This window comes from Eleutherodactylus coqui, chromosome 5 (genome assembly GCF_035609145.1).
Source record: "Eleutherodactylus coqui strain aEleCoq1 chromosome 5, aEleCoq1.hap1, whole genome shotgun sequence".
NCBI lineage: Eukaryota > Metazoa > Chordata > Amphibia > Anura > Eleutherodactylidae > Eleutherodactylus > Eleutherodactylus coqui.
This window is the reverse complement of record NC_089841.1, coordinates 267,865,021-267,886,714: the sequence shown is the minus strand read 5'-3', so window position 1 is coordinate 267,886,714 and position 21,694 is coordinate 267,865,021. Positions and strand designations below refer to the sequence as shown.

Genomic DNA, 21,694 nt, shown 5'->3' with positions numbered 1-21,694 from the left:
AGGCAGGCATCTGAATTGGTGGTGCTCTATTCCTTTGCCCATATCCACTGCGAACCTTAGGTATCTTTGGGACCCCTCGTGGATCGGTACGTGGAAATAAGCGTACTTCAGATCGATGGATGCCATGTAGGCCCCTTTGGGAATCAACTTTATCGTTGAAGAGATGGACTCCATTTTGAATTTTCTGTACTTGACACAGGTGTTCAAAGGCTTCAGATTCACTATCATCCGGTTTCCCGCAGGGTTTTCTTACTAGGAAGAGCCTGGAATAATGGCCCAGAGTTTCCTTGTTTTGCGGTACGGGGGATATTGCGTTTAGGTGTTGCAGGTCCCGAACGCTCTGCCTTAGTAAGTGTAACTGTTACCCTGAGCCTCCTGTGATAATGAATTTTCTTCTGGGGAGGGACACCAGTTCTATCCGGTATCCCTGCTGTAGGATCTTTGGGATCCATGGGCCTTCTCCAATTGCGGCCCATTGGTCCACAAAGTTCCCCAGCCTTGCCCCTACGGAGCTGGCGTCAGGGTCTCTGCTTGGGCTCCCCCTGGTGGGGATTAAAGAGGATATTTCTCACTCTGCCCCCCTTGGGGTAACTCCAGCGGCCTGTCTTGCCCTTGCCTCGGTAGGCCTCGGGCTGTTGCCCTGGGGTTCGGAAGAAGGTCTTTCCTCTCTGCGGCTTTTCTTCCGGGAATCGCTTCTTTTTGTCGGCCGCCTTCTCCAGGATTTTGTCTAGGTCTGGTCCGAACAAAAACTGACCGTAGAACGGGAGGGCGCATAGTTTATTTTTTGAGGCTAAGTCGCCTGACCATGATTTCAGCCATAGTACTCTTCTGGCGGCGTTAGATCGGGCTGTAGCTTTTGCTGAGAGTTTAACCGTTTCGGCCGCGGCATCCGCTAGGAAATTTGTTGCCATGCGCAGGATAGGTAGGGAATTTAGGATTTGTTCCCTTGGCGTTTTATTGGTTAAGTGTAGCTCCAGCTGTTCGAGCCATACCCCCAGAGTGCGCGCCACACAGGTGGCTGCGATCCCTGGCCTAAGTATGCTTGCTGCTGCCTCCCATGATTTTTTTAGAAGGCCTTCGGCTTTGCGATCCATGGGATTTTTTTTAATTGTGCAGCGTCCTCAAAAGGGCAGGCTCGTCCTCCTAGCTACTTTGGCCACTGGGACGTCTACCTTGGGTATCTCTTCCCAGCTTGCGCAAACTTCCTCCTCAAATGGGTACCTTCTTTTTACCCCTCTAGCGGAGAAGGAACCTGCGTCTGGTTTCTTCCACTCCTTTTGGATAATTTTAATGATGTTTTTGTGGACAGGGAAGGTATGTTTACGCCTCTCCCCTTGCCGCACTGGCTACTTACGGCCGCTGAGGCTGAGGTTTCAGCTATCTCTGGGGCTGGAGCACTCATTACTGTACCGCTGCTGCAGACACCCTGCAACCTGTAGTGCTGGTCCACCTTCTGGCTTCTCTTAGGTTCCTTATTTTGAATTTTCGCGCTCCTGCACTAAGCCCCGCCCCCTCCGTGCGACTCCTGATGCGAGCGTGATGTCACCACGCTGGACAAGTGACGCAACGCCCCACTGTCAAAGGGCTTCCTGGAGCGCCGTGCTGTGACTATACAAGGAGGAGGAGGGGGACTGAGGCTCCCGCTTTGAACCCCCCATGGGCCGCCGCGGGAGGAACCTGGCCCGGGGGTTACCACCCCATGTGGCGTCCCGGGAGTCGTCTGGCTGGGAAGGGAGGACAGGCTGACCCACTGCCCTCCGATCCGCCTGTAAGTAATCCTGGCTGGCTTCTCCACCAGCCCCTCTCAGAGATCCTGCCTCCTGGCAGGACAGGAAGACACTGAGGAAAGTGGGGAAGGGGGGAGAGCTTTTAACCTCTGTGTGTTCCTGTCCTATCAGGAGGAGGCAATCTCAATTGGTGCTGCCGTGGAGACGACTGGGGGAAATTTACTTATACTGGATTTCTCGGTTGGAAACCAGAACCCCCTTGGTTTAAATAAGATCTGACCTGATCTTGCACCACTAAGGGTTATTTTTTTCTTGCCTTTTTCTGCTTAGTCATGGTAACGGGTTTCTTTTTGAACAGAGTGCGCCATATTCTTATGCTGTGACAGCTTGAAACACCTCAAACTGTTGCGCCATTCTAGGTTCTTCATGTCAGGATTTCAAGGTGTCTCAAAGCAGGATTTTATGGATGTTCGATCCTTTTGCAGTCTTCTGCAATTGATTCCTAGAGTCCGTGCATCCCTGCTGGTGAGCCACTTCATTTTCTCTGCACTGTGAATGGCGGGCCTGGCATTATATACACAAGTGTTACCTTTCAGTGTAATCCTGCCATAACATAACTGAAAAGTTCCCACCGACCACGAAGGATCAGACCTTTACACTTGGTGGTGTAACTTTTTCTATAATGACAACTTGTAAGGTAATTTTCTGGTAATGGCAACTTGTAAGGTAAACTCACGGCACATCTTGTACAAGAAGGGGTTTGGGCTGATTAGTTTCAACACAAGCTACACTGCAGAAAGGGACTTGAAAAGTAATAGAAAAGTTAGAAGCCAAAGTAGGAGACTGGAGTTGCAACAGTAAGCCAGGAGAAATAACTGACAAAGATAGGAAATAGCAGAAGAATAAAGTTTATTATAGGCCCATACACCGGCAGATAACAGCTACAGTTGAGTAAACACCTACTGAAAAGTATAAACGTTTCTTATAAAATAGTTTTAATTTGTCTTCCATACAAACATATGATTAGAGGTAATGGATTTCTTAAGTTCCCATCTGAGCACCCCACAATACTGAAATCTTTCTGAAAAGTTATCAAAATATACAATTTACCACTAATAAAAAAGGAATATATTGTTTTACAGCTTTTGCACTTAGGTATACAAAATGCTAAATATTTACATTTAAATTGATATAGCGTATAATGCACAGTATACTAGGAGGTTCATCAGAATCACAGTCTGCAACACATTCAAGACAGCTTTAATTAGCCCATGTGCAACTCTGCCAGCTCTCCACTTATGTGTTACCACATACCAAGCGGGAAGGAGAGCTCCATGAACGCCAGCGAGCACCACCCTGCTGATAAGGTGGACAGATCATCCTGCTGTAGTTTACGAATAGCTTTTACATAGTAATGCCAGCAAGTCATGCCATGACAAAATACATCATGTATATGTACTGTCTAACATAGCAAACCAATTAGAGAAGCAGGGGCTTAAATGCTTTAAACCCATGCCAATTGATATTCTGTTCAAATGCCCTTTTCCCAGTACAACAGCACATGACAAAGATCTGCCCCAGCCGTGGAAACAGTCATGCCACCCATAAGGAGTACAGCGTGATAAGGCACTGGTGTAGGTAGAACCTTGGACACCGGGACATCCTTAGCACGTATAACAAAGTGCTCCCATTAATAGTAAGGCAGTATGCAAACGGTGCTTTAATAAAAGGCACTTTATAGACACTGGAAGCTGTGACCGCCTTGTGTCCGGGTAGAACGGGTTTCAGCCACAGCAGTAAAAAAAAAAAAAAAGCATCCAGTCCAGCACATAATTGAAATCATATAGGTGGAGAATGGTTGAATATCCGCCAATTTGCATGGATGATTGTCTTATCAGTATGCCCATATCAATCTACATTTCACTCATATTGGCCTAGGAAGTTGGAAAGTCTTGTCAGAACTCCTGCAAGCGTGATAAAGGCACTTCAGAAAAACAGTTCCTGAATGTTCACATGGCATGGGTAACTATACCAACACCACTTTAATGAAGATAAGGCATGTACATTGCGATCTTTATGGCCACACGTTTCATTGAAGGGAACGACAACACAATCCGATTCTCAAATTTCGATGCATGCAAATAAGCCATGCATGCTAAACAGCTGGGGAAGCTTTACACTGAAGTGCAGCATATATAGGATGCCAAGGCAATAATGTGTTTCATCCAACACAGTTATTAGAAAAGGGCTTTCTGGGCAAATATTGTGAATGTACCAGGGTACAAGGGTGGAATATTTGGTCTCACATTGTACAGGAATGATATGAATGTTGCCCACCCTGTGAATGTTACACCATTTAACAGTGGCTATTCAACAAGTTAACATTAACAGAAGGCACAAAGAAAGCCAGCATATGTGCACGACACGAGGCAAGACATTCACCGCCATCAGCGGTGGTGCTGGAACACCATAGAAGTGTGATAGGCAGAGAAATTCAAAATGGTCCTCAAGACACTTGTGCAAAGCCTGGTGTGTTGGTGACAAATCTAGCGACTACCAGATTCGTGGCTGGCCTCTGACACGTCAATTTGGTCCTCAAGCATGAAACTTCCACACAAGCTGATCATCAAGTATGGAGTTCATATAAAGGTATAGGGAAAACCTCCGGTCAATCCCTACCCTATCATTATCATTGCAGTCTTTAAGAAAAAAAAAAAAGAAAAAAGAAAATCTGGAATGCAAGGACACTTGTGTGCTGCATCTCTATTCTGTAAAGTGGCTTTTATCTGGAATGATGGAAGTGAGCCCCTTGAGACATCAGGTCACCCTCCAAAGGGCTGATCAAAGTCTTTCATTCACAAGTTAAATGGTGGACTTTGAAAAAGAGACCCGCAGGTGGTGATTCTCCCCCATGTCGTGGTTGTGAAGTTCTATTAGTGACTCTATAGCCTCCTCCACTGAACCCATCTGGATTAGAGCCATTTTGCGGTCTTTCCTAAAAGGAGGAGAGAAATAAAATAAAAATATAAAAAAGTGCTTTTATTATTTTGACACAAGCTTCATGCAATGCCATCAAGGGCTACTTACTGAAAGAACTTGAAGCCTTTTACTGTGCATCCATCATGTGAGAAGAGAAGCTTAATATCTTCTTCACTTACAGACGGCCTAAAGAGAAAGCATGGAGATTTAGGATTCTGACTTCCAGTCCGGCACACTGGCGCAAGTTTACAAAGTCTGAATACTGAAGCAAGTTGCCATAAATGAAGCAAAGAACAAAACTGAAGCTCTTACGGTATGTTTGAGAGGTGGAGTGTAGCAGAAGGGGGGAAAATGTTTTGGAAGTTCTTGGACCCTGGCTTCTTAAAACGGTGGAGGGGAGAATTAGTATAGTCTTTTGTCAGCCCCTGGTCCTCCTGGCCCTCTTTGGGTAGCTGCACTGTCTGGTGTTTCGATAATGTGATCCGAAGAGGCTTCCCATGCAGCCTCTGTCCATTTAAGTGACTCATAGCTATAGGGGGAAAATGTATATATATATTTAATAAATGCCAATCCTTGTGTGTCAATTCTAAGCGGGGGCGAATGAGGAGCTTACCCAGCTGAGCTTGGTTTCCATCAGCCATCTGAACAAGTGCATTCTCCTTCTTGTTGAAGAGAATTTTCACTCTGTGTACATCGCCATATACACCTTGGAAGAACAAGAGACAAGATTACTAAACAAGCATCTGTATAAGTGCAAGTCTCCCCAGCAGCCAACACATCTTATGCCATGGGCATGCTACATTACAGTTCATGAATCTACTCCTCTAATCACTAAAACACTCAGATTTCAAAAACAGGAGATCACTGAGAAGCTGCCAGCAATTCACTTTTTTTCAAGCTAACATTTCACATCAAGTGCCCGCCTTCCAAATATTCCCTTTTAAGGGGCACAAACCAACTCTGCATGCCAATAAAAAGGTACAGCTCTACAAGTGAGCGGAGACATGCTATTGCACACCAAAGTATTCTGCATAGATATAACGAATGTAAAACTGTACCTTTAATGCAAAAACCCACCCAGCACAACCAGAATAAAAATGCATGCAGGACCCACCCAAACAAATGGAAAAAAATGAATAATAAAGTGCGAAACATACCGAAAAGAATAAATAGGCATTGGGGTGTAACTCTCTTTAGAGAACAGCAGAGCAAGGCAGCGGAGGGACAGGGGTAGAGAAAAGGAGCCGAGGGAAGAGCACAGCTTGCAGAAATGGTCCACGAGGAAGGTGTCACCGGAGGAGTGGTAGGAGCAGTTGACGGATGATATTCAAGGTGGTTAATATTTGAAGGATAGGTTGGATCCGGACAGCAGGGTGTTTGGGATTTTTTTTTGGAAGGGATAGTTTATGTTTGTTTTTTTTCAAGCACAACAGGAAGCAGAAGATGCCGTGCAGTCAGTTGGCAAAGAAATTCCGGATCAAGGTATAATAAAAACAAGGAAGGGGATGGGAGGAAAAGAAAAAAGTAGCAAAAACAGGTCAGTAAATATATAAAGAAACAAGTACACAAGATTAAAAAAAGTCTTCTAGATTAAATGTTTAAAGACAGCTACTAAAGGTTTATACTGAGAAAAGTGGTACACTGAAGAGAAAAACTCTAAAGTCTGAGACAATATCCACCCGACGGAACCATAAGAGTAACTCAGCCCGCCTGTCATCTATCAGGGCAATATGCTTACAGCACCAGATTGGTCTAGACTAGGTCTTTAGTGCATAAAACCCAAATAAAGGTAAGCCAATAGAGTCTAGATGCACCCTGAACATCAGTTTTGTATTCTGAGCTGGCAATTCCAAATTAGCATTGCACAAAACCTGGCTGCCAGAATATTGTCTCCACCCATAATGAGAGATCAGTATCTATAAAGTGGATACAGTAGCAAGAAAAGTCTTGTTAGTAGAGTTGGAGGGTGACAGATACAACATTCAGTTCTAAGTTACCCCGGTGCCATATAATCTCAAGTAAAAAGGGTCAGGTTGATAACTTGCTTTGAAAAAGTTAAAACCCTGACTTGTCACCATGATGTGTTTTTTTTTGGGGGGGGGGGGGGGGGGGGGGGCAGAGCTTGGAGCCCCTATTTACTTCCCTATTGATTTGTATGACATGGAGTAATGGTCCTTTTACAAGGGACGAGCTTTTGAGTAAATGATGCCCGACCCTCGTCCCAGTGATGCTTGGAGATGGAGCAGCAGCAGAGCGATCTTCCACCTGCCCGCCTCCTTTCACTTTAGACAGTAGATCAGAAGTGACTGACTGCTGTTTACACTTTCTGCATGCAAAAACTGAGGTATCGTTCAGCCGCTGCATGCGTTTACATGGGACGATTAAAATTCCTGCGGGAGCGTGGGAATCTGAATTGTAAAAAGGCCAATTAGTGTCCACTGGAAATCTGCCTCCATTGTCATGTTACTAAATAATTGTGAATATGTTACACAAGATGTACTCATGAATGTAAACACTTCATTCAGAGCATTTAAAGCCAATGTGTCTGGTGATTTCCAATGCCCTATTTAAGAGCAGATATCAGAGAAGCTGAGGTTTATATATTAAGGATTTGAGTAAATCCTGACAGCAAGAGTCCTGCTTATTTCACCGACTGAGCCGTCGGTGGCTGGGCGAGGTGAGCAGGACTCTTGCTGTCCCTCCGAGGAGTCCTGTCAGGATTTCCTCTACCTTCCTCTAGCATTCTGCTCTTTCATTAGGCAGCAGAAGCCAATGGACAGGTTCACCTTGCAGTTAAAAAACAGTTCAAAGCTGCTCAGAAAATCCATTGCCTTTAACCACAAAAAGTTCAAACCTAAAACAGACTTTGGCGCAATGTTCCATAATAAAGCACTGGTGGCCGTACAACAATGTAGTATAGCTGACATCTGACGTCCGTGTCACTCAGACCAACAGCTTGCGGAGTGATGGAGCTCATGCCACCCACGCGCACAGCTATAGGGAGTCGTGCAGGATGGCCTATAAAAGTACTGGACAGCCAGTAATACAAATGCATTGAAGACTCCTCATGGCTTGTTCCAGAAATCAGATAACTCATCACTATACACATTTGTTTTAACTCTACAAAGACTGCAAAGAAAAAAAATGCAACTAACCTCCGGGCTAAGATTGCTGACCAGCAACACTGAGTTTCCCGGGATCCCTAGGCCAGGAATGCCGAGTCTGCTAGCGGCCGCCGCTGCAGCCGCTGATGGAAGTGCAAGGGGTGTGAGTGTTCCATGGACACCTGGGGGAGAAAACACCAGTTAATGCACAACATGAAGCTACTCTAACAAACATCAAGGAAATCACGTCTAATGCATCCCTATGGGCGGCTTGATTTGCGGATCTCCCACGCAGGTTCTACAAATCAAATCCGCCAGTGGACAATGGGCCTTCGTGATGTTTAAGGGCGCTGGTATACAAGAGTTAGCTGCTGATTTGTGCCATTTACAATTAATTGCCCTGCCACACCTGGATTTGCTATTACAAGCTGAGGTGGAGGAAGGCAATTAGTAAAACATGAGCGTTATCAGCTGTCATGTACTAGCACTATTGGGCTTTCTTCAGAGTCTTCTCTGGCTTTGTTTTAAAAAAAAAAGGCCCCCCCAAAAATCATATTTGATGCCTGAATTTACACTTGTTTGACGTTTTTCCCGACAGAGAAGCCTATAAGGAAACCTAGACAATAGCGTCATGGATCGAAACACCAAAAATAAAGGAAAAAAAGTCATGCATTTCATAACTTTTGTCCTGCACCAACATGTATGCACACAGCAAAGTCAAACCTGAAGTAAAGTAAAAAAAAAACATTCTACCTTACCTTGTTGGATAGCAAAGGCTGGAGGAAAACCTGCACTAGCATATGGATTGGCAGAAATCAGTCCAGGGGCTCCTGAGATAACAAAAGTTTTAGTATTCATTAGAAAAGACAGAAACCATGTTTTTTATATAAGTGGTCACAATTTCCTCAAAACTAATTCTAGAAACATTTAATCTCTGAAAGCCAGGATTAAGCGGTACATTAAAGCTAGTCCCTCAGGATAAAGCTGCTGTGAGCACAGTCATATAATCGCTCATCCTCACCAAAGGCAGCAATGGTTTGGTCCAGGGTCGGCTGTCCATCACCGGATGGCAGGTCCGGGCGGGTGTAATCTCGGCTCTTGTCATTGTTGTACTTTACATTAAGGCTTGTGAGCTTTGAAAAGTCAATTCTAAGTGTACAGCAAGCATTATAGATGTTCTGGCCATCAAGGGACTAGAGGAAAAGAAACGTCGTGAGACGCTGGGATAATCAGCGCAGCAAATACCTGACAATATGGTCCAATCTTCTGTAAAATAAAAGTGCTGCTTACCAGTTTTGCATGCTGGGCGCTCAGTGGGTCAGAATACTGCAGAAGAGCCTGGAACTGATTGTTCTTTGTGAAGGTTATTATTTTCAGTACAGTTCCAAATTTTGAAAATATCTGGAAAATAAAACGTTTTCAGAATTGTAGCCATTTTATAGAGATTGTTAAATCTACCAATCTCAAATAGTTGTTCATATAAAGGACTCGTAATGACTTATATGCTAGAGCAGAGTTTGTTGGGAGCCAACAGCTATATGTGGTCAACAACTACGCTGCAGAGATGCCAAGAGCGTTGCGGTGTAGCTGCAGAAGCACTGATGGCACATCAACTCTTCCAACGTTTACTAAGAACGCAGTTCGTTTATAGATCTGTTTTGTATACTGCTCCATAAGTGGAATGGACACAAACTTACCTGATGCAAGACGTCAAGAGTAACTGGATAGAAGAGATTTTCCACAATTATCCTGAGGACTGGACTTTGCCCAGATACAGCCATGCCAGCATCCACTGCGGTAGGTGTAGCAGACAGTGCAACACCAGACTGTATGGAGTTCACCGCCTGCAGAGCTGCCTGCGCCCTCTATGGAAACACATGTGAGATTGTTATAGGGATCATCCAAAATAGAAAGGAAAACTGAGACATTTAGGAAGCTTTCCTTACCCAGTCAGATACCCAGCAGGGCTGCAGACATGTAATGAGCCTCGCAGTGTATAGTGCTGAGGTTCCAACTAGTGATTGGCACTTCTGTTTGTATATTTCCTGCATTTGCCAGAATTTTTTTGAATTTCAGGCGACCAATTTACATTATTTCAGTTACAAAACCCCTTGCCTACAATGTCAATATCTGCATCCGGCAGTCCCCCACTTTACACCCGTTGGCAGGGAGAGGTGTGATCTGCAGCCAAGCGTCTACTACAGAGGGACCGCGGCCAACACATGGCAGCGTGTTTACACTTCACATCCGCTCCCACACTAGTTACTTTTCCATGTTTTAAACTCCTCATCACCCAACGTGTGAGATTTTATCAGCCAACAGCTGGGAACCAGGTCAAGGGGAGAAGTCAACCTGACAACAGGCAGGGGCTGTCATCTCCATCCAGTATTAAGATTTACATACAAAACATGCTGAACATTTTAGATAGATGAAACACTGATTAACACGCCTATTCAAGAAAATATATAGTAGGATTCAAAGCAGTCCACTTTTACCATAAACATATGAAACTTCAGGAGTCTTTCAGCTGGAACATAGTGTGCAATCTGCCACCACAAGGTTAGAGAACCGGCGGATCATTTTATGGAGAACTAGTCAGTAGAACTTCTATTATATTCATTTAGATCTCTGTTCATTCTGAACTGAAGAGTCCAATGGGCAGAGCTAGCAGTGATTGACAACTACCTCTATGTACAATCATATAGATTGTTAATCACTACTAGCTCCGCCCACTGGACTATTCAGCTCAGAATGAGCATAGATCTAAATGAATAGAACACAAATTCTACTGCGTCTTACCCCATATACTATATATCCGTACGCTCGGCTGCTCTGGCTCTATCGCATCATGCCAGCAGATTGACAGTAGGTTTCAGCTGACAGATTCCCTTCAATGAAATTCAGAAATTATGTGCAAAAGCAGCCATACTGTTCCTGGACTGCTATTCTGCTTACCGCTTGGTTAGGAGAGTTATCAGTCTTTAGTTCTTTGTGGTTGGAGAACTGAATGTAGATCGGTTGGCTCCTGACCACTGGTGTGACTGTGGCAAAATAGTTCACCATTGTATTAGCAGCTTCTTCTGTATTCATCTCTATGAAAGCCTAAGGGAGGGGAAAAAAAACAAACTTTCAATGGAAACAGTCTGTAAATGTAACTAGACAGTGTTGGTGTAAAGTTGGCCATGCACAAGAGAAGAGACCAGTCCATGGATGGCAACGGCCCTACTCCGGAGGATCAGGTATGTCACCCAATTCTTTGTTCTTAGATGCTGGCAGAAAACGATGGCCGCGGCATGCTGCGCTGCCCACACTGAAACATGTTGCTCTGCGGACTGCAGTTTGCACTTTAATGAAGTGTTGGGAGAAATGGCCTTCAGATGAGCGCTTGCGTGTATGCCCAGCTTCACAGCCATCCTGCTAGGTGGCCAACAATGGGGCAGAGTTGCATAGTTTTTGCCACATTTAGGGCTCATGTCCACGACCGTGTTTTGAACACATATTACACATGTGTTACGCAGACATGTGACACGCGGTGAATGGATTCAATGAAAGTCAATGGACTTTCATTGATCCATGCGCATTAGTGTGTAAAAACTGCATATCAATATACAAAATTAATTGCAGCACGCTCCATTTCTCTGCATACGTACACAGCGTGAGCCCTGTACACTTGTATGGGCTGCTGATACTGAACGAAAAGAAAAGTCAGACCTCGCATGTCCACGTGATGCATACGCAGTACCACCCACGGTTCTCCACCGCTGCAGCCTGCGGTTACAAAATGTGTAAACCGCTGCAGGGAAACCTCTAGCGTTTAACACCTTTGGACACGAGCCTTTATGCTTCTTTGGGCACTTTATCCAACCACCCCCAACAGAAGGATGTGGCCTAATTGCACCATTGTGAGCCCAGAAATTAAGCCAATAAGTAGCATAAAGTTACACTAGACCGCCTGAAGCTCCAACTGATTTATCATCCAGCGGGTGCTACTGTGATAAATCTGGAGCACTTGAAGACTAAGTTACAGACAGCATTAGTAAATCACTGTTGCAGCAGCTTTACCTGGTTTTTGCCTTTTAACATCAATAGATTAGTCACTTTGCCAAACGGAAGGCCCAGAGCGATGACTTCAGCCTCTGTAACATCTCCGGGAAGCTTTCTGACGTGGATTACTTTAGAACCAACTCCTACAGATCTGTTGTCTCCCTTAAACTTCTTGCTGTCATTTCCATTTGCTGCCGAAAAAAAATATACTTTGTATAATGCAATAACTCCACAAATCGACAGTACTAAGTGTTTATCCATAGGAAGCACCAATCCCGAGATCCCTGAAAGTGCCCGTGTGAATGACGTGGAGGACACTTATGCGCACTACTCCCTATAAATGGAAGCACTAAAATTTGGCAAGAGCTCATACTCCGCAATTTGACACTCCCATTAAAATCAATTAACGGTGCGCATGCATGACCTCTGCTCCAAAATAAACAGAACAAGATGTCAGCAATCTAAGGGTCAATTTCACAGGAAACTAACCTCTGTGTTTTAGGCGTGAGGAAACTCAATTATCAAGTGCACAATCCAGGTGTATGTATGTATGTATGTATGTATGTATGTATGTATGTATGTATGTATGTATGTATGTATGTATGTATGTATGTATGTATGTATGTATGTATGTATGCATACACACACACACACACACACATATATATATTAGTACCATTGTTCTGGGGTTTTGTTTTTACAGTATTTGTGGTGCAGCACAATTACCATTAACTTTATTCTGCAGTTCACATGCGAAATGGGAAAACTTTTTTTTAACTTAAAATTTTAACTTCTTTTTTTGAACTTTCAATAAATGTGATCACTTCAATATACTGCAATACTTCACTATTGCAGTAAATTGTATGTTTAACAATGGTCCATTAGAGGAGTGCGACACAAGGCAGACAGATATACATTGGGCACAGCTCCTGTGTATGCTCCATATACCTCTCGTGAGCACCCTCTATGTGTTTATGTTTGGTGGTCCTTATGGGTTAAACACACAAACCTGATAAGAGCTAACCAACCATCGATCTGCTCAATAAGATTGTCCCCGTAGGCCGGCTGAACATTTCCCCTCTCTTATCAGATGTAACCATCAACCCAAGTTTCTATAACGACAATGCTTCCATTGTGATGGTTTTAAAGAGTTTTTTTTTTTAGGATGTGAAAAACTATTGAAAAATTGCTATTTGTAAATCCACTAAAAACTCTTAAAAGATGCATTTTTATTGACAAAAACCACATGGGGTTCAACGCCTAAAGAACAATGTATAAAGCCGACCATAGAAGTCAGAGGAATTTAAAGCATTAGGTCTTTAGCATGTTGACCAATTCGTTCATTAAATGGGCTGCGTAGATTTGAACTACTGATAACGTATCCTTACGGTAGGTCATCATGTGTTAATAGTTGGGGTACCCCACCAATCAGATGATCACCAGGCTGCTGTTAGTGTATGCAGCAGGATCCGCAGTGTTCCAGGTTGGCATGTCATGCCCTGGCTGTCCGCACAGACAGCGGCCCGGCAAACAGCTGATAAGTGGGGGTCCTGAGAAACAACCCCTCAGCGATCAACTACTTATCACTTCTGTGGTATCCCCACAGAACTCCACCAATGTGACAGCTTTCAAGGAGCATGGACAGAACCAAAACCTTTATTCTTCCATTACTAAGTCCTGGGGATAAGCGATCAATGCTTCAGAGCTGGACAATCCCACTAAGGACTTCCCAGCTTTCAGTACATCATATATTCAGTTAACTGGGAAACATTACAAAGTGGCGCCTCGGCATAACCACCTGTAACATTGTACCTAAATCTTCCAGCCAATGGAAGGCCAATGCAAAAAAAAACCTTCAGATCGTTGAAAAGGAAATGTGTAAAAAAGTCAGAAAAGCAAAATCACAGAAGAAACGTTACCTGCAGAAGCAGAGCTGCTCATGATAAAAGGTCCGTTAGTAACACAAGAGAAAAGTTCGTCAGATCCCCGCTGGAAGAAAATAAGAGAAACGTGTAAGACGACAGCGCAGAATAGAAGAATACGTTCTGTGGAGAGACGCATGTTTACTGCATCAGACTATTACCGGCAGTCCAGGATCAGCATATTATTCTACACCAAAGCAGCACAAACTAATGCAAAAGGTGGACCCCCAACAAGAGTGACCGTGAAATACTAGCAAGGAACACTTACAATTACTAGATTAACCCCTTAGAGACCGGCCTATTGTGTAAGGTCATCAATAGTTGATTGGCTTGTACCGACAGGCATGGCTCCCATTGACTTCAATTAGAACTGCACCTGCAATTACAAGTGCCGGCCACTACAGAGGGGACGGAGCAATAGCCATGTTGGCAGGCACACAATCAGCTGATCGGTCGGTGTCCAGAAATTCCACATTCGATTTAGTTTTTTTTTTTTTTACAGAATGCCATAAAACAATAACTTTCCTATCTGATCAGCACAATTACTGCGATACCAAGGTTAGAGACTCTTAAATGGCCGCACAGTTTTAGGCAAACCACAAGGCCATTAACAGCTGACAGCCGCTGAACACTAAGTCATTAGCAAGCTGCCCAGCCCAGCATCACCGGTGGGTTGTTCATGTGATCAATGCCGCAACCCGGCCATGTGTACCGCTGTGTGGGGCCATTCCCTAGCAAATTGTAGGGAATGACTCCACATAACAACCCCTCTGATCTTTACAACAGACTACAAACTAGTTAGGTCCTCGTTCACATCGCAGCTACATCATCCATTGTGCCGCACCGTTCTAAGAGCCAAAGTTAGTTGTGCCATGGGGATGAACCCCATTGACTCACTGGGATTCCCTTCATGGTGTCCATCATAGAGCTGCATCATTCTATGCTACTTTTTTCCAGTAAGTTCATAAGAATCTGCAGCGTGGGCTGCGAAGGACCCGCCGACATGTGAACATCGCCCAACGTTTATTAAAGGTTTTACGTGTGCGGCCACTAATCTGGCAATATGCATGTATTCTATTATATATCTTATGTTTCTTCCATCAGCCTTGGCAAACACGTGTGTATATATATTATAGCTAGCAGTTAAATGGTTAACTGGTTCAGTATTGTACACGGGTGTGTTGGATTCTTGGGCGGTATCTCTAACACTCCTACACAAAGTTCTCAGGCCTAACACTGCTGCTCTACAGGTCTTTCTCAGAAGCCCAGGGACGCCTGCTGCTCATAAGGTGATATTAACCCCTTAATGACACGGCCTATTTTGGCGTTGAGGACCAAGTGATTTTTTGGTATTTTTCCATCTCCATTCTTCAAAAGCCATAACTTTTTTATTTTTCCGTGGACGCGGCCGTATAAGGGCTTGTTTTTTGCGTGGCGAGCTGTAGTTTTTATCGGTGCCACTTTTGGGTACATAGGCAATATCGTAAAATTGTTTTTATTTTTTTATGATAACAGGGAGAGAAAACGCATCAATTCTGCCATAGATTTCTTTTTCTTTTTTTTACAGCGTTATTCATGCAGCATAAATGACACTAAATTTTTTCTGCGGGTCGGTACGGTAACAACGATACCAAAATTGTTATTTTTTTTAGGTTTTTACACTTTTGCAATAAAACCCCCTTTTTTTTGGAAATCTTTTTTTTTCTCTATAGCTGCATTCAAAGTCCTGTAACTTTTATTTTTCTATGTACGGAGCTCTTTAAGGGATTATTTTTTGCGAGACGAGCTGTAGTTTTTATTGGTACTATTTTGGTGAATGTACGGCTTTTTTGATCACTTTTATTGCATTTTTTGTGAGGCAAAATGCTAAAAATTTGCATTTTGCCTCTGTTTTTTAGCGTTTTTTTACACTTTTTGTCGTACAAAATAAAAAGTGTGTTCAACTTTTTGTACACGTCGTTACGGGCGCGTCAATACGAAATATGTGGGGTTTTCTTTTTTTTCCCTTTTTTTTATGCTATTAGAAAAAGCATAAAAAATGGTTTTTTTAATATTTTTTTTTTACATTTTTCTTTTTTTACGTTTTTCTTTTTTTTTTTACACTATTTGAGTCCCTCTGAGGGACTTGCAGCACTATGCCTATGATCGATGCCTATGATCGATTATAGGCACAGGCAATACAGGACGCCAGTGTCTGGCGTCCTGTTGCCATGGTGACAGGCCGGGCTCTCGCGATGACATCGCGATAGCCGGCCGGGGAGACAGAGGGAGCGCGATCCCTCTGTGAACTCTTTCCCTGCCGCGATCTACATAGATCGCAGCAGGGAAGGGGTTAACAGCGGGGTGCGCATCTCCGATGGCCCCCTGCTGTTGCAGCGGGATGCCGGCTGTGACTGACAGCCGGCTCCCGCTGCGGGATATCGCGGGATCATATGTGATCCCACGCTATCCCCAGGACGTACCGGTACGTCCTGTTGCGGGAAGTACCAGGCTGCCAGGACGTATCGGTACGTCCTGGAGCGGGAAGGGGTTAATAAAGCCTATTCTAGTTGTGTTTCTTAGCAGTTACGTGTTAGTAGCAATATACGTCTTAAGGCATTAACATGTGTTAATCATTGGCGTCACTACATACTAAAGGCCCATTTAGACAACGATTATTGCTTAAAAGCCGTCTTTTGAGCGATTATCGTTGTGTATAACTGACATTCTGCAGTTTTCCTATCCCGCCGCTCAGTCTTTCAGCGTACTGATGATCTGCCTTATCAGGATTCACAGCGGATTGTTTCAGCTGTATCCGCTCCCTGATGACAGGCTCAGGGAGGGAGGTAAGTCGCTGGAAGTTTAAGGAGCTCATGCCAACACCCAGTAAGATCAATGCTCTGATTATTGTACCGGTGAGCACAATTACACCACCTAAGCGGGGAGAAGAAGAGACCTGCTCGTTAGGGGTCTCCTGGTATTAATGGAGGCAAGTCTACTGCAATATGCTGACTGCAGCCCTTGGCCCAATTTGATCCCTGTGTTCCCTCCACAGAGGCTTGCTAGTAAGTCCGGTGACATCAGTAATGACATCACAGGGATTCCTTCTGCAGACAGAGCTGGAGGCCTGGGGAGTAGTCGCAGTGTGTCCTCTGCATACAGATAGCAGTGATCTAGTAGGTTACCATTAGTGACCTGTATGTGGAATCATGTATGTGTTCCCTGCTGTATATTATAGAAGTGAAAAAAATGGGGGGAAAAAAGAAAACGCCCCCCCCCCCCCCCTTTCAAAAACTGCCCACTGCTCTAAAACTGTCACCCAGGAGGAGGTCTACAATGGGTGCAGGAGTGCCAGACGCCGACATTACTATGTTCCTGTCTCGCAGACATCATTACTTCCAACCACCAATTGTCTCCAATTGTCATTGTATCCGGACCTCATGTGTGAAGTCCTTACAAGAATCATTGCTGTACTTGGAGAACAGCAGAGGTCAGGAGGCTGCCTCTAAAGCTAAGGGAGTAGGATACAATATGGAAAAGTGTCGAAAAGCCACAAGGAGACAAGCATCTGATGCTAAACCTCGTCTGCAGAGCCCGAGGCAGCGCACTTTATACCATCCCCCCCTTCACAAAGGACAACCATGACTACACCTAGGAGAGTGGCAGTAAACGCCGGGTGCGGCAGCATTCCAGAGAAGGGCGGTCATAATGCAGTCTCCCAGACGGTTCTATGCAAAGGCTGCAACACCCTGCGACCAGTAACTACATGCCACAAGTCTGAGGAAGAAACTACAAGATCCGTGGCAGACGCCAACCTCAGCTGTGAGGCCCCCCCATGCCCAGACACATTGGCACATGTGCTGAGGTAACCCACGGGCCACGTTCTGCATCTGATAACGCCAACCACAAGACGGGCATTTCAGAGCATTCTTGGCAGGCAGTCAAGGGTGATAATTACCGACGCCATGGTTACAGGGCAGCCATCCTAGCTCTTGCGGACAGTGCGTGCCAAGTCTTGGCATTACCCCGGTTACACAACTACATGTACAGGACATTGAACCCCAAAGCCCAGCAGCAGGTATTAGGACGGGTCTTACCTTAGTGCCAACTGTTATGTCTTGAACAATGCTGTGAACACAAGACGACAAGTTAGGTGCAAGAAACACAAGTGTGCAGAACAGCCCTACAGATCCCCAGCAATCCTCGGTGCCACCCACCACCACCATCAGCTGTGTATATTATATATACATATATCTTACTGAAAGAGTAGTAGGTGCTCGGAGCAAACTGCCAGCAGGCATGGCAGGAAACTCAATAAATGTAAGCTGCAGAATCTATCCAGTGAGGGAAATATGGATGTAATGGCAGCTGGAGGGAGCGGGGAAGGGGGTTCAGATGCACAATGGCTGGGGGTCCCGCAGGCCACATGTACACGCCCCATTTCCGGGAGACTCAGGGCCCTGTTCTGGTAATCTGCGGGTCCCAGCAATCATACACCTCCTATCCCGAGGCCAGCAGTTTCTGGTGGTATGCCCCTTTAAGAGTACGCTTCCTCCAGCCGGGCCGCAGACTATTCTGCTGCACTTCACCCTGGTATCGTAAAAGGTGAAGTCCACAGAATGGCCGGCTGTAGACTGTGTGGCTCTTGCACAAACCTCCAGCAGGACCCCCCGGACATCAACATGCTGGCCCAAGCGTATGAAAGCCGTCAGACCGCAGCCAGCGATCACCAAATGGCTTGTGTATATTACTTACAGGGGTTTCCCGGGACCCCCGCCCATCTACTATGGAGGACTTGTACTGATACATCACTAATAGCTCAGTCCCATAAGACCCCTTTAAGGGCAGCAGTGCATGCTGGGGCTGCAGAGGTGTTCAGACTCGCTTCACCTCCAGCAGTGTCTGTTTGCCGGAGCCGGTCAGACCGGTTCTCTGCTCAACAAAGACCGCCGCCGCTGCCCAAAAGCTGAAGGAATTCAAGAGTTGCACAACTTAATCTCCCCCAACATGGCAACAGGATGTGAGTAAGCGATTCTGAGAGCCATCCTATAGAGCCACAGCTCAGCCCAAAGGGATAGACCCTACCACCGTACCGAGACCACCCCATCCTGAAGACTACTGGTGGGGGAGGGGTGTCATCCAACAATGCACTGCAAAGTCTCACCAATTAACCCTACTGTACCCAGCTCATCCTAAAGACTGCTGGGGGACGGGAGACCACCCTATCCTAAAGGTGGGGGAGGGGTGTCAGCCAACTCAGAGGTCTGCTCTACTGAGCCCAAGATCTCACCCATTACCTACTGTACCCAGGAGACCACCTCACCCTTCAGCCTCCTGGTGGGGGAGGGACGCTTTACCTCTAGGGTGCCATCACCTGAGGCCGGTGCCCCCCAGTACGGGCACGGCTTAAAATGAGTGACTGGGTCTCCCTACAACAGGACCACCGCCCCCCGTGGGTGCAGTGATGTGAGGGGTTAATACCAGGTCACGCTGTGAATTATAGGGGTATCACCGCTCAGATACCAGGGCAGTACTGCCACAGCGGTCAGATGGGTTCTGTGCCCCAACAGCCTAGGAGGACCAGCAGCGCAGAGGATGGCCGACCACTTGTGTTACAGTCCGCTGACACGCTTATCTCCGTTTGGCTTCTGTAGCTGAGAAACAGAAGGAATGAGAGCCGATGGCCACGAACCAGGCGGCGCCACACCTGGCGGACTACAGGTACAAGCACCGCAGATAGCCAGCAGTGCCCGGTGTGAGCGCCACCGCACGCGCCACGAAGTCTGCGCTGTCCGCTACAAAAACGGAGGTCAGGGCGCGTCAATGAGCCGCGTGCCGATCACCCAGCAGCCTTTGGGGGGGGGTAGTGCCGCCCCGCGGACCCCCCCTCCCACGGGTAGGTAGTGCCGCCCTTCATACCTACATTCCGGCTTTTGTCTTATCTTCTGGGTATTCGGTGAAGATGTATATTTTTCATGGTCCTTTTGCAGGGTTCAGCATTGGTTGGTATGGCGGTGCCAACACAGCGATCGCCCCATAATATACGCATGGTGCCCGCCACGCTGCACCACCTCTACACCGCAATGTTTATGGGCACTCTCATACACCACGGCGGGCGACTTCACCCCAAGCAGCGCATGGCGGCACGCTGGCTGCCGCCCGGAAAACGCCGATCGCATCATGGGAGACGCACGCCGGACGGACCGCTAAACTGCACGGATCTCACACGGACCGCCAAAAGCACGCCGGACGGACTGCTAAGCCGCACGGATCTCAGAAAGTCCACTAAAAGCAGGCCAGACCGATAAACCGCACACCGGACGCACCTCACACGAAAGGGTCCAAGAAGGATGCGCCTCCTGCTGGTCACCGCCGATCTGACCTACCGACCTGGTCGGCCAGGTGGGCAGCAGCCTGCAGGGTGGCGCCCCCGGCCGGCAGACAATGGGCTCCTCCGCAGATAACACGTCTACAAGATGGAAGCCGGGACTTCCTGCAGGACGCGCCACTCACATGGCGGACGGGCAGCCCTGCCACATCACCGCCGGCACACCGGGAACTCCGTCCCCCGCACCGAGGACCGCAGGCAGCCGTCCCCCTCCCGCCGCAGAGCCCCTCACTCACCCTTCCATGACACAACTAAGAACCACCCGCTTCGGAGAGGAGGCGCCGGAATAACTGAGGACGATCACACGGCCGCCTCATATAGACTCTCAAAATGGCGGCCGGAGGATGACGCAGAGGCGATAGGCTGCGCGAGGCGCCGTGTGGGGAGAGGGTGGGGCTACAGCAGCAGGCACCGCCCCCAGCCTTCCCGCCAAGACGAGGGACGTCACTCCATGCCGGCGCTCTCACGGCCGCTGGAGATGCTGCTAGCGCGGGTCGGGGGTGTGAGGGGCCGGGTGGGGGCAGTAGGGCAAAAGAGGGTATGTCAGAGCCCGGGTCATGTACGGTGCAGGAGGGTATTAAGTGGCCGAGCTGGCTGCAGGGTAGTAGGGCACAGGAGAGTACAGTACAGTGCGAGGGGGCGCAATAGGAGGGGTCTGAGGAAGCGGGTGAACGGGCTGTGGGGTTGCGGGGGCGAACGGGCTGTGGGGTTGCGGGAGGGGGGGCGAACGGGCTGTGGGGTTGCGGGGGCAAACGGGCTGTGGGGTTGCGGGAGGGGGGGCGAACGGGCTGTGGGGTTGCGGGAGGCGGGCGAACGGGTTGCGGGGGCGAACGGGCTGTGGGGTTGCAGGAGGGGGGCGAACGGGCTGTGGGGTTGCGGGGGCGAACGGGCTGTGCGGTTGCGGGAGGCGGGCGAACGGGCTGTGGGGTTGCGGGGGCGAACGGGCTGTGGGGTTGCGGGGGCGAACGGGCTGTGGGGTTGCAGGAGGGGGGGCGAACGGGCTGTGGGGTTGCGGGGGCGAACGGGCTGTGCGGTTGCGGGAGGCGGGCGAACGGGCTGTGGGGTTGCAGGAGGCGGGCAAACGGGCTGTGGGGTTGCGTGTGGCGCAAGAGGCGGGCGAACGGGTTGTGGGGGCGCAGGAGGCGGGGCGAACGGGCTGTGTGGCGCAGGAGGCGGGGCGAACGGGCTGTGTGGCGCAGGCAGGCTAAGGAGCTGCGGGCAATGTAGGAGAGGAGCAGGTCGAGCCATGTGCAGGAAGGCGCTGAAGAGCCGGGTGTGTGAGGGCAGCAAAGGGCAAGGCCAGTGAATAAAGGCCCATTCAGACGGGACGAATATTCGGCAAATGATGCCCGACACTCGTGCTGCGGTGCTGCTGCATTCTGGTATCGCTGGCTCACAGTGGGGCTACTATTTACACTGAACGATCAGCTCATCGTCCAGCGCCACATGCTGCGTAAACAATGAGCAGATCGCTCCGTGTACATAGTGGCCATTCAGTCCTGAACTGCCGCTATGTCAATGGAGAGGGGCAGGGGGAGCGCGAGGAGAGAA

The 21,694-nt window shown here is 47.4% G+C and overlaps 1 protein-coding gene across 2 annotated transcripts; it reads right to left on the bottom strand.

The window, feature by feature from the left end:
- Window positions 1–2,619: 2,619 nt before the first annotated feature.
- Window positions 2,620–20,482, bottom strand: PTBP1 (polypyrimidine tract binding protein 1). 2 transcript variants are annotated; one of them, XM_066604646.1, is made up of 15 exons: window positions 20,380–20,482; window positions 17,853–17,883; window positions 13,774–13,843; window positions 11,873–12,045; window positions 10,766–10,912; window positions 9,508–9,675; window positions 9,101–9,211; window positions 8,832–9,003; window positions 8,569–8,640; window positions 7,862–7,992; window positions 5,864–5,897; window positions 5,320–5,412; window positions 5,019–5,235; window positions 4,815–4,892; window positions 2,620–4,722 (listed from the first exon to the last, which is right to left on the bottom strand). In XM_066604646.1, exons 1-15 carry the CDS (start codon window positions 20,385–20,387, stop codon window positions 4,590–4,592), a joined length of 1,638 nt encoding a protein of 545 aa, XP_066460743.1. In that variant the 5' UTR covers window positions 20,388–20,482; the 3' UTR covers window positions 2,620–4,589. The 2 variants fall into 2 exon arrangements, with proteins under 2 accessions (XP_066460743.1, XP_066460744.1); XM_066604647.1 differs by lacking the exon at window positions 13,774–13,843 and having other exon boundaries at window positions 20,380–20,456.
- Window positions 20,483–21,694: the final 1,212 nt, after the last annotated feature.

Bases quoted from the DNA above. Each gene is read 5' to 3' on its own strand.
- PTBP1 (XM_066604646.1), bottom strand. The intron at 7,993-8,568 runs GTAAGGTAGAAT...TTTCTCCCCCAG, and splicing joins AGCCTTTGCTATCCAACAAG to GTGTCCATGGAACACTCACA. The intron at 4,893-5,018 runs GTAAGAGCTTCA...CTTTCTCTTTAG, and splicing joins CTCCACCTCTCAAACATACC to GCCGTCTGTAAGTGAAGAAG.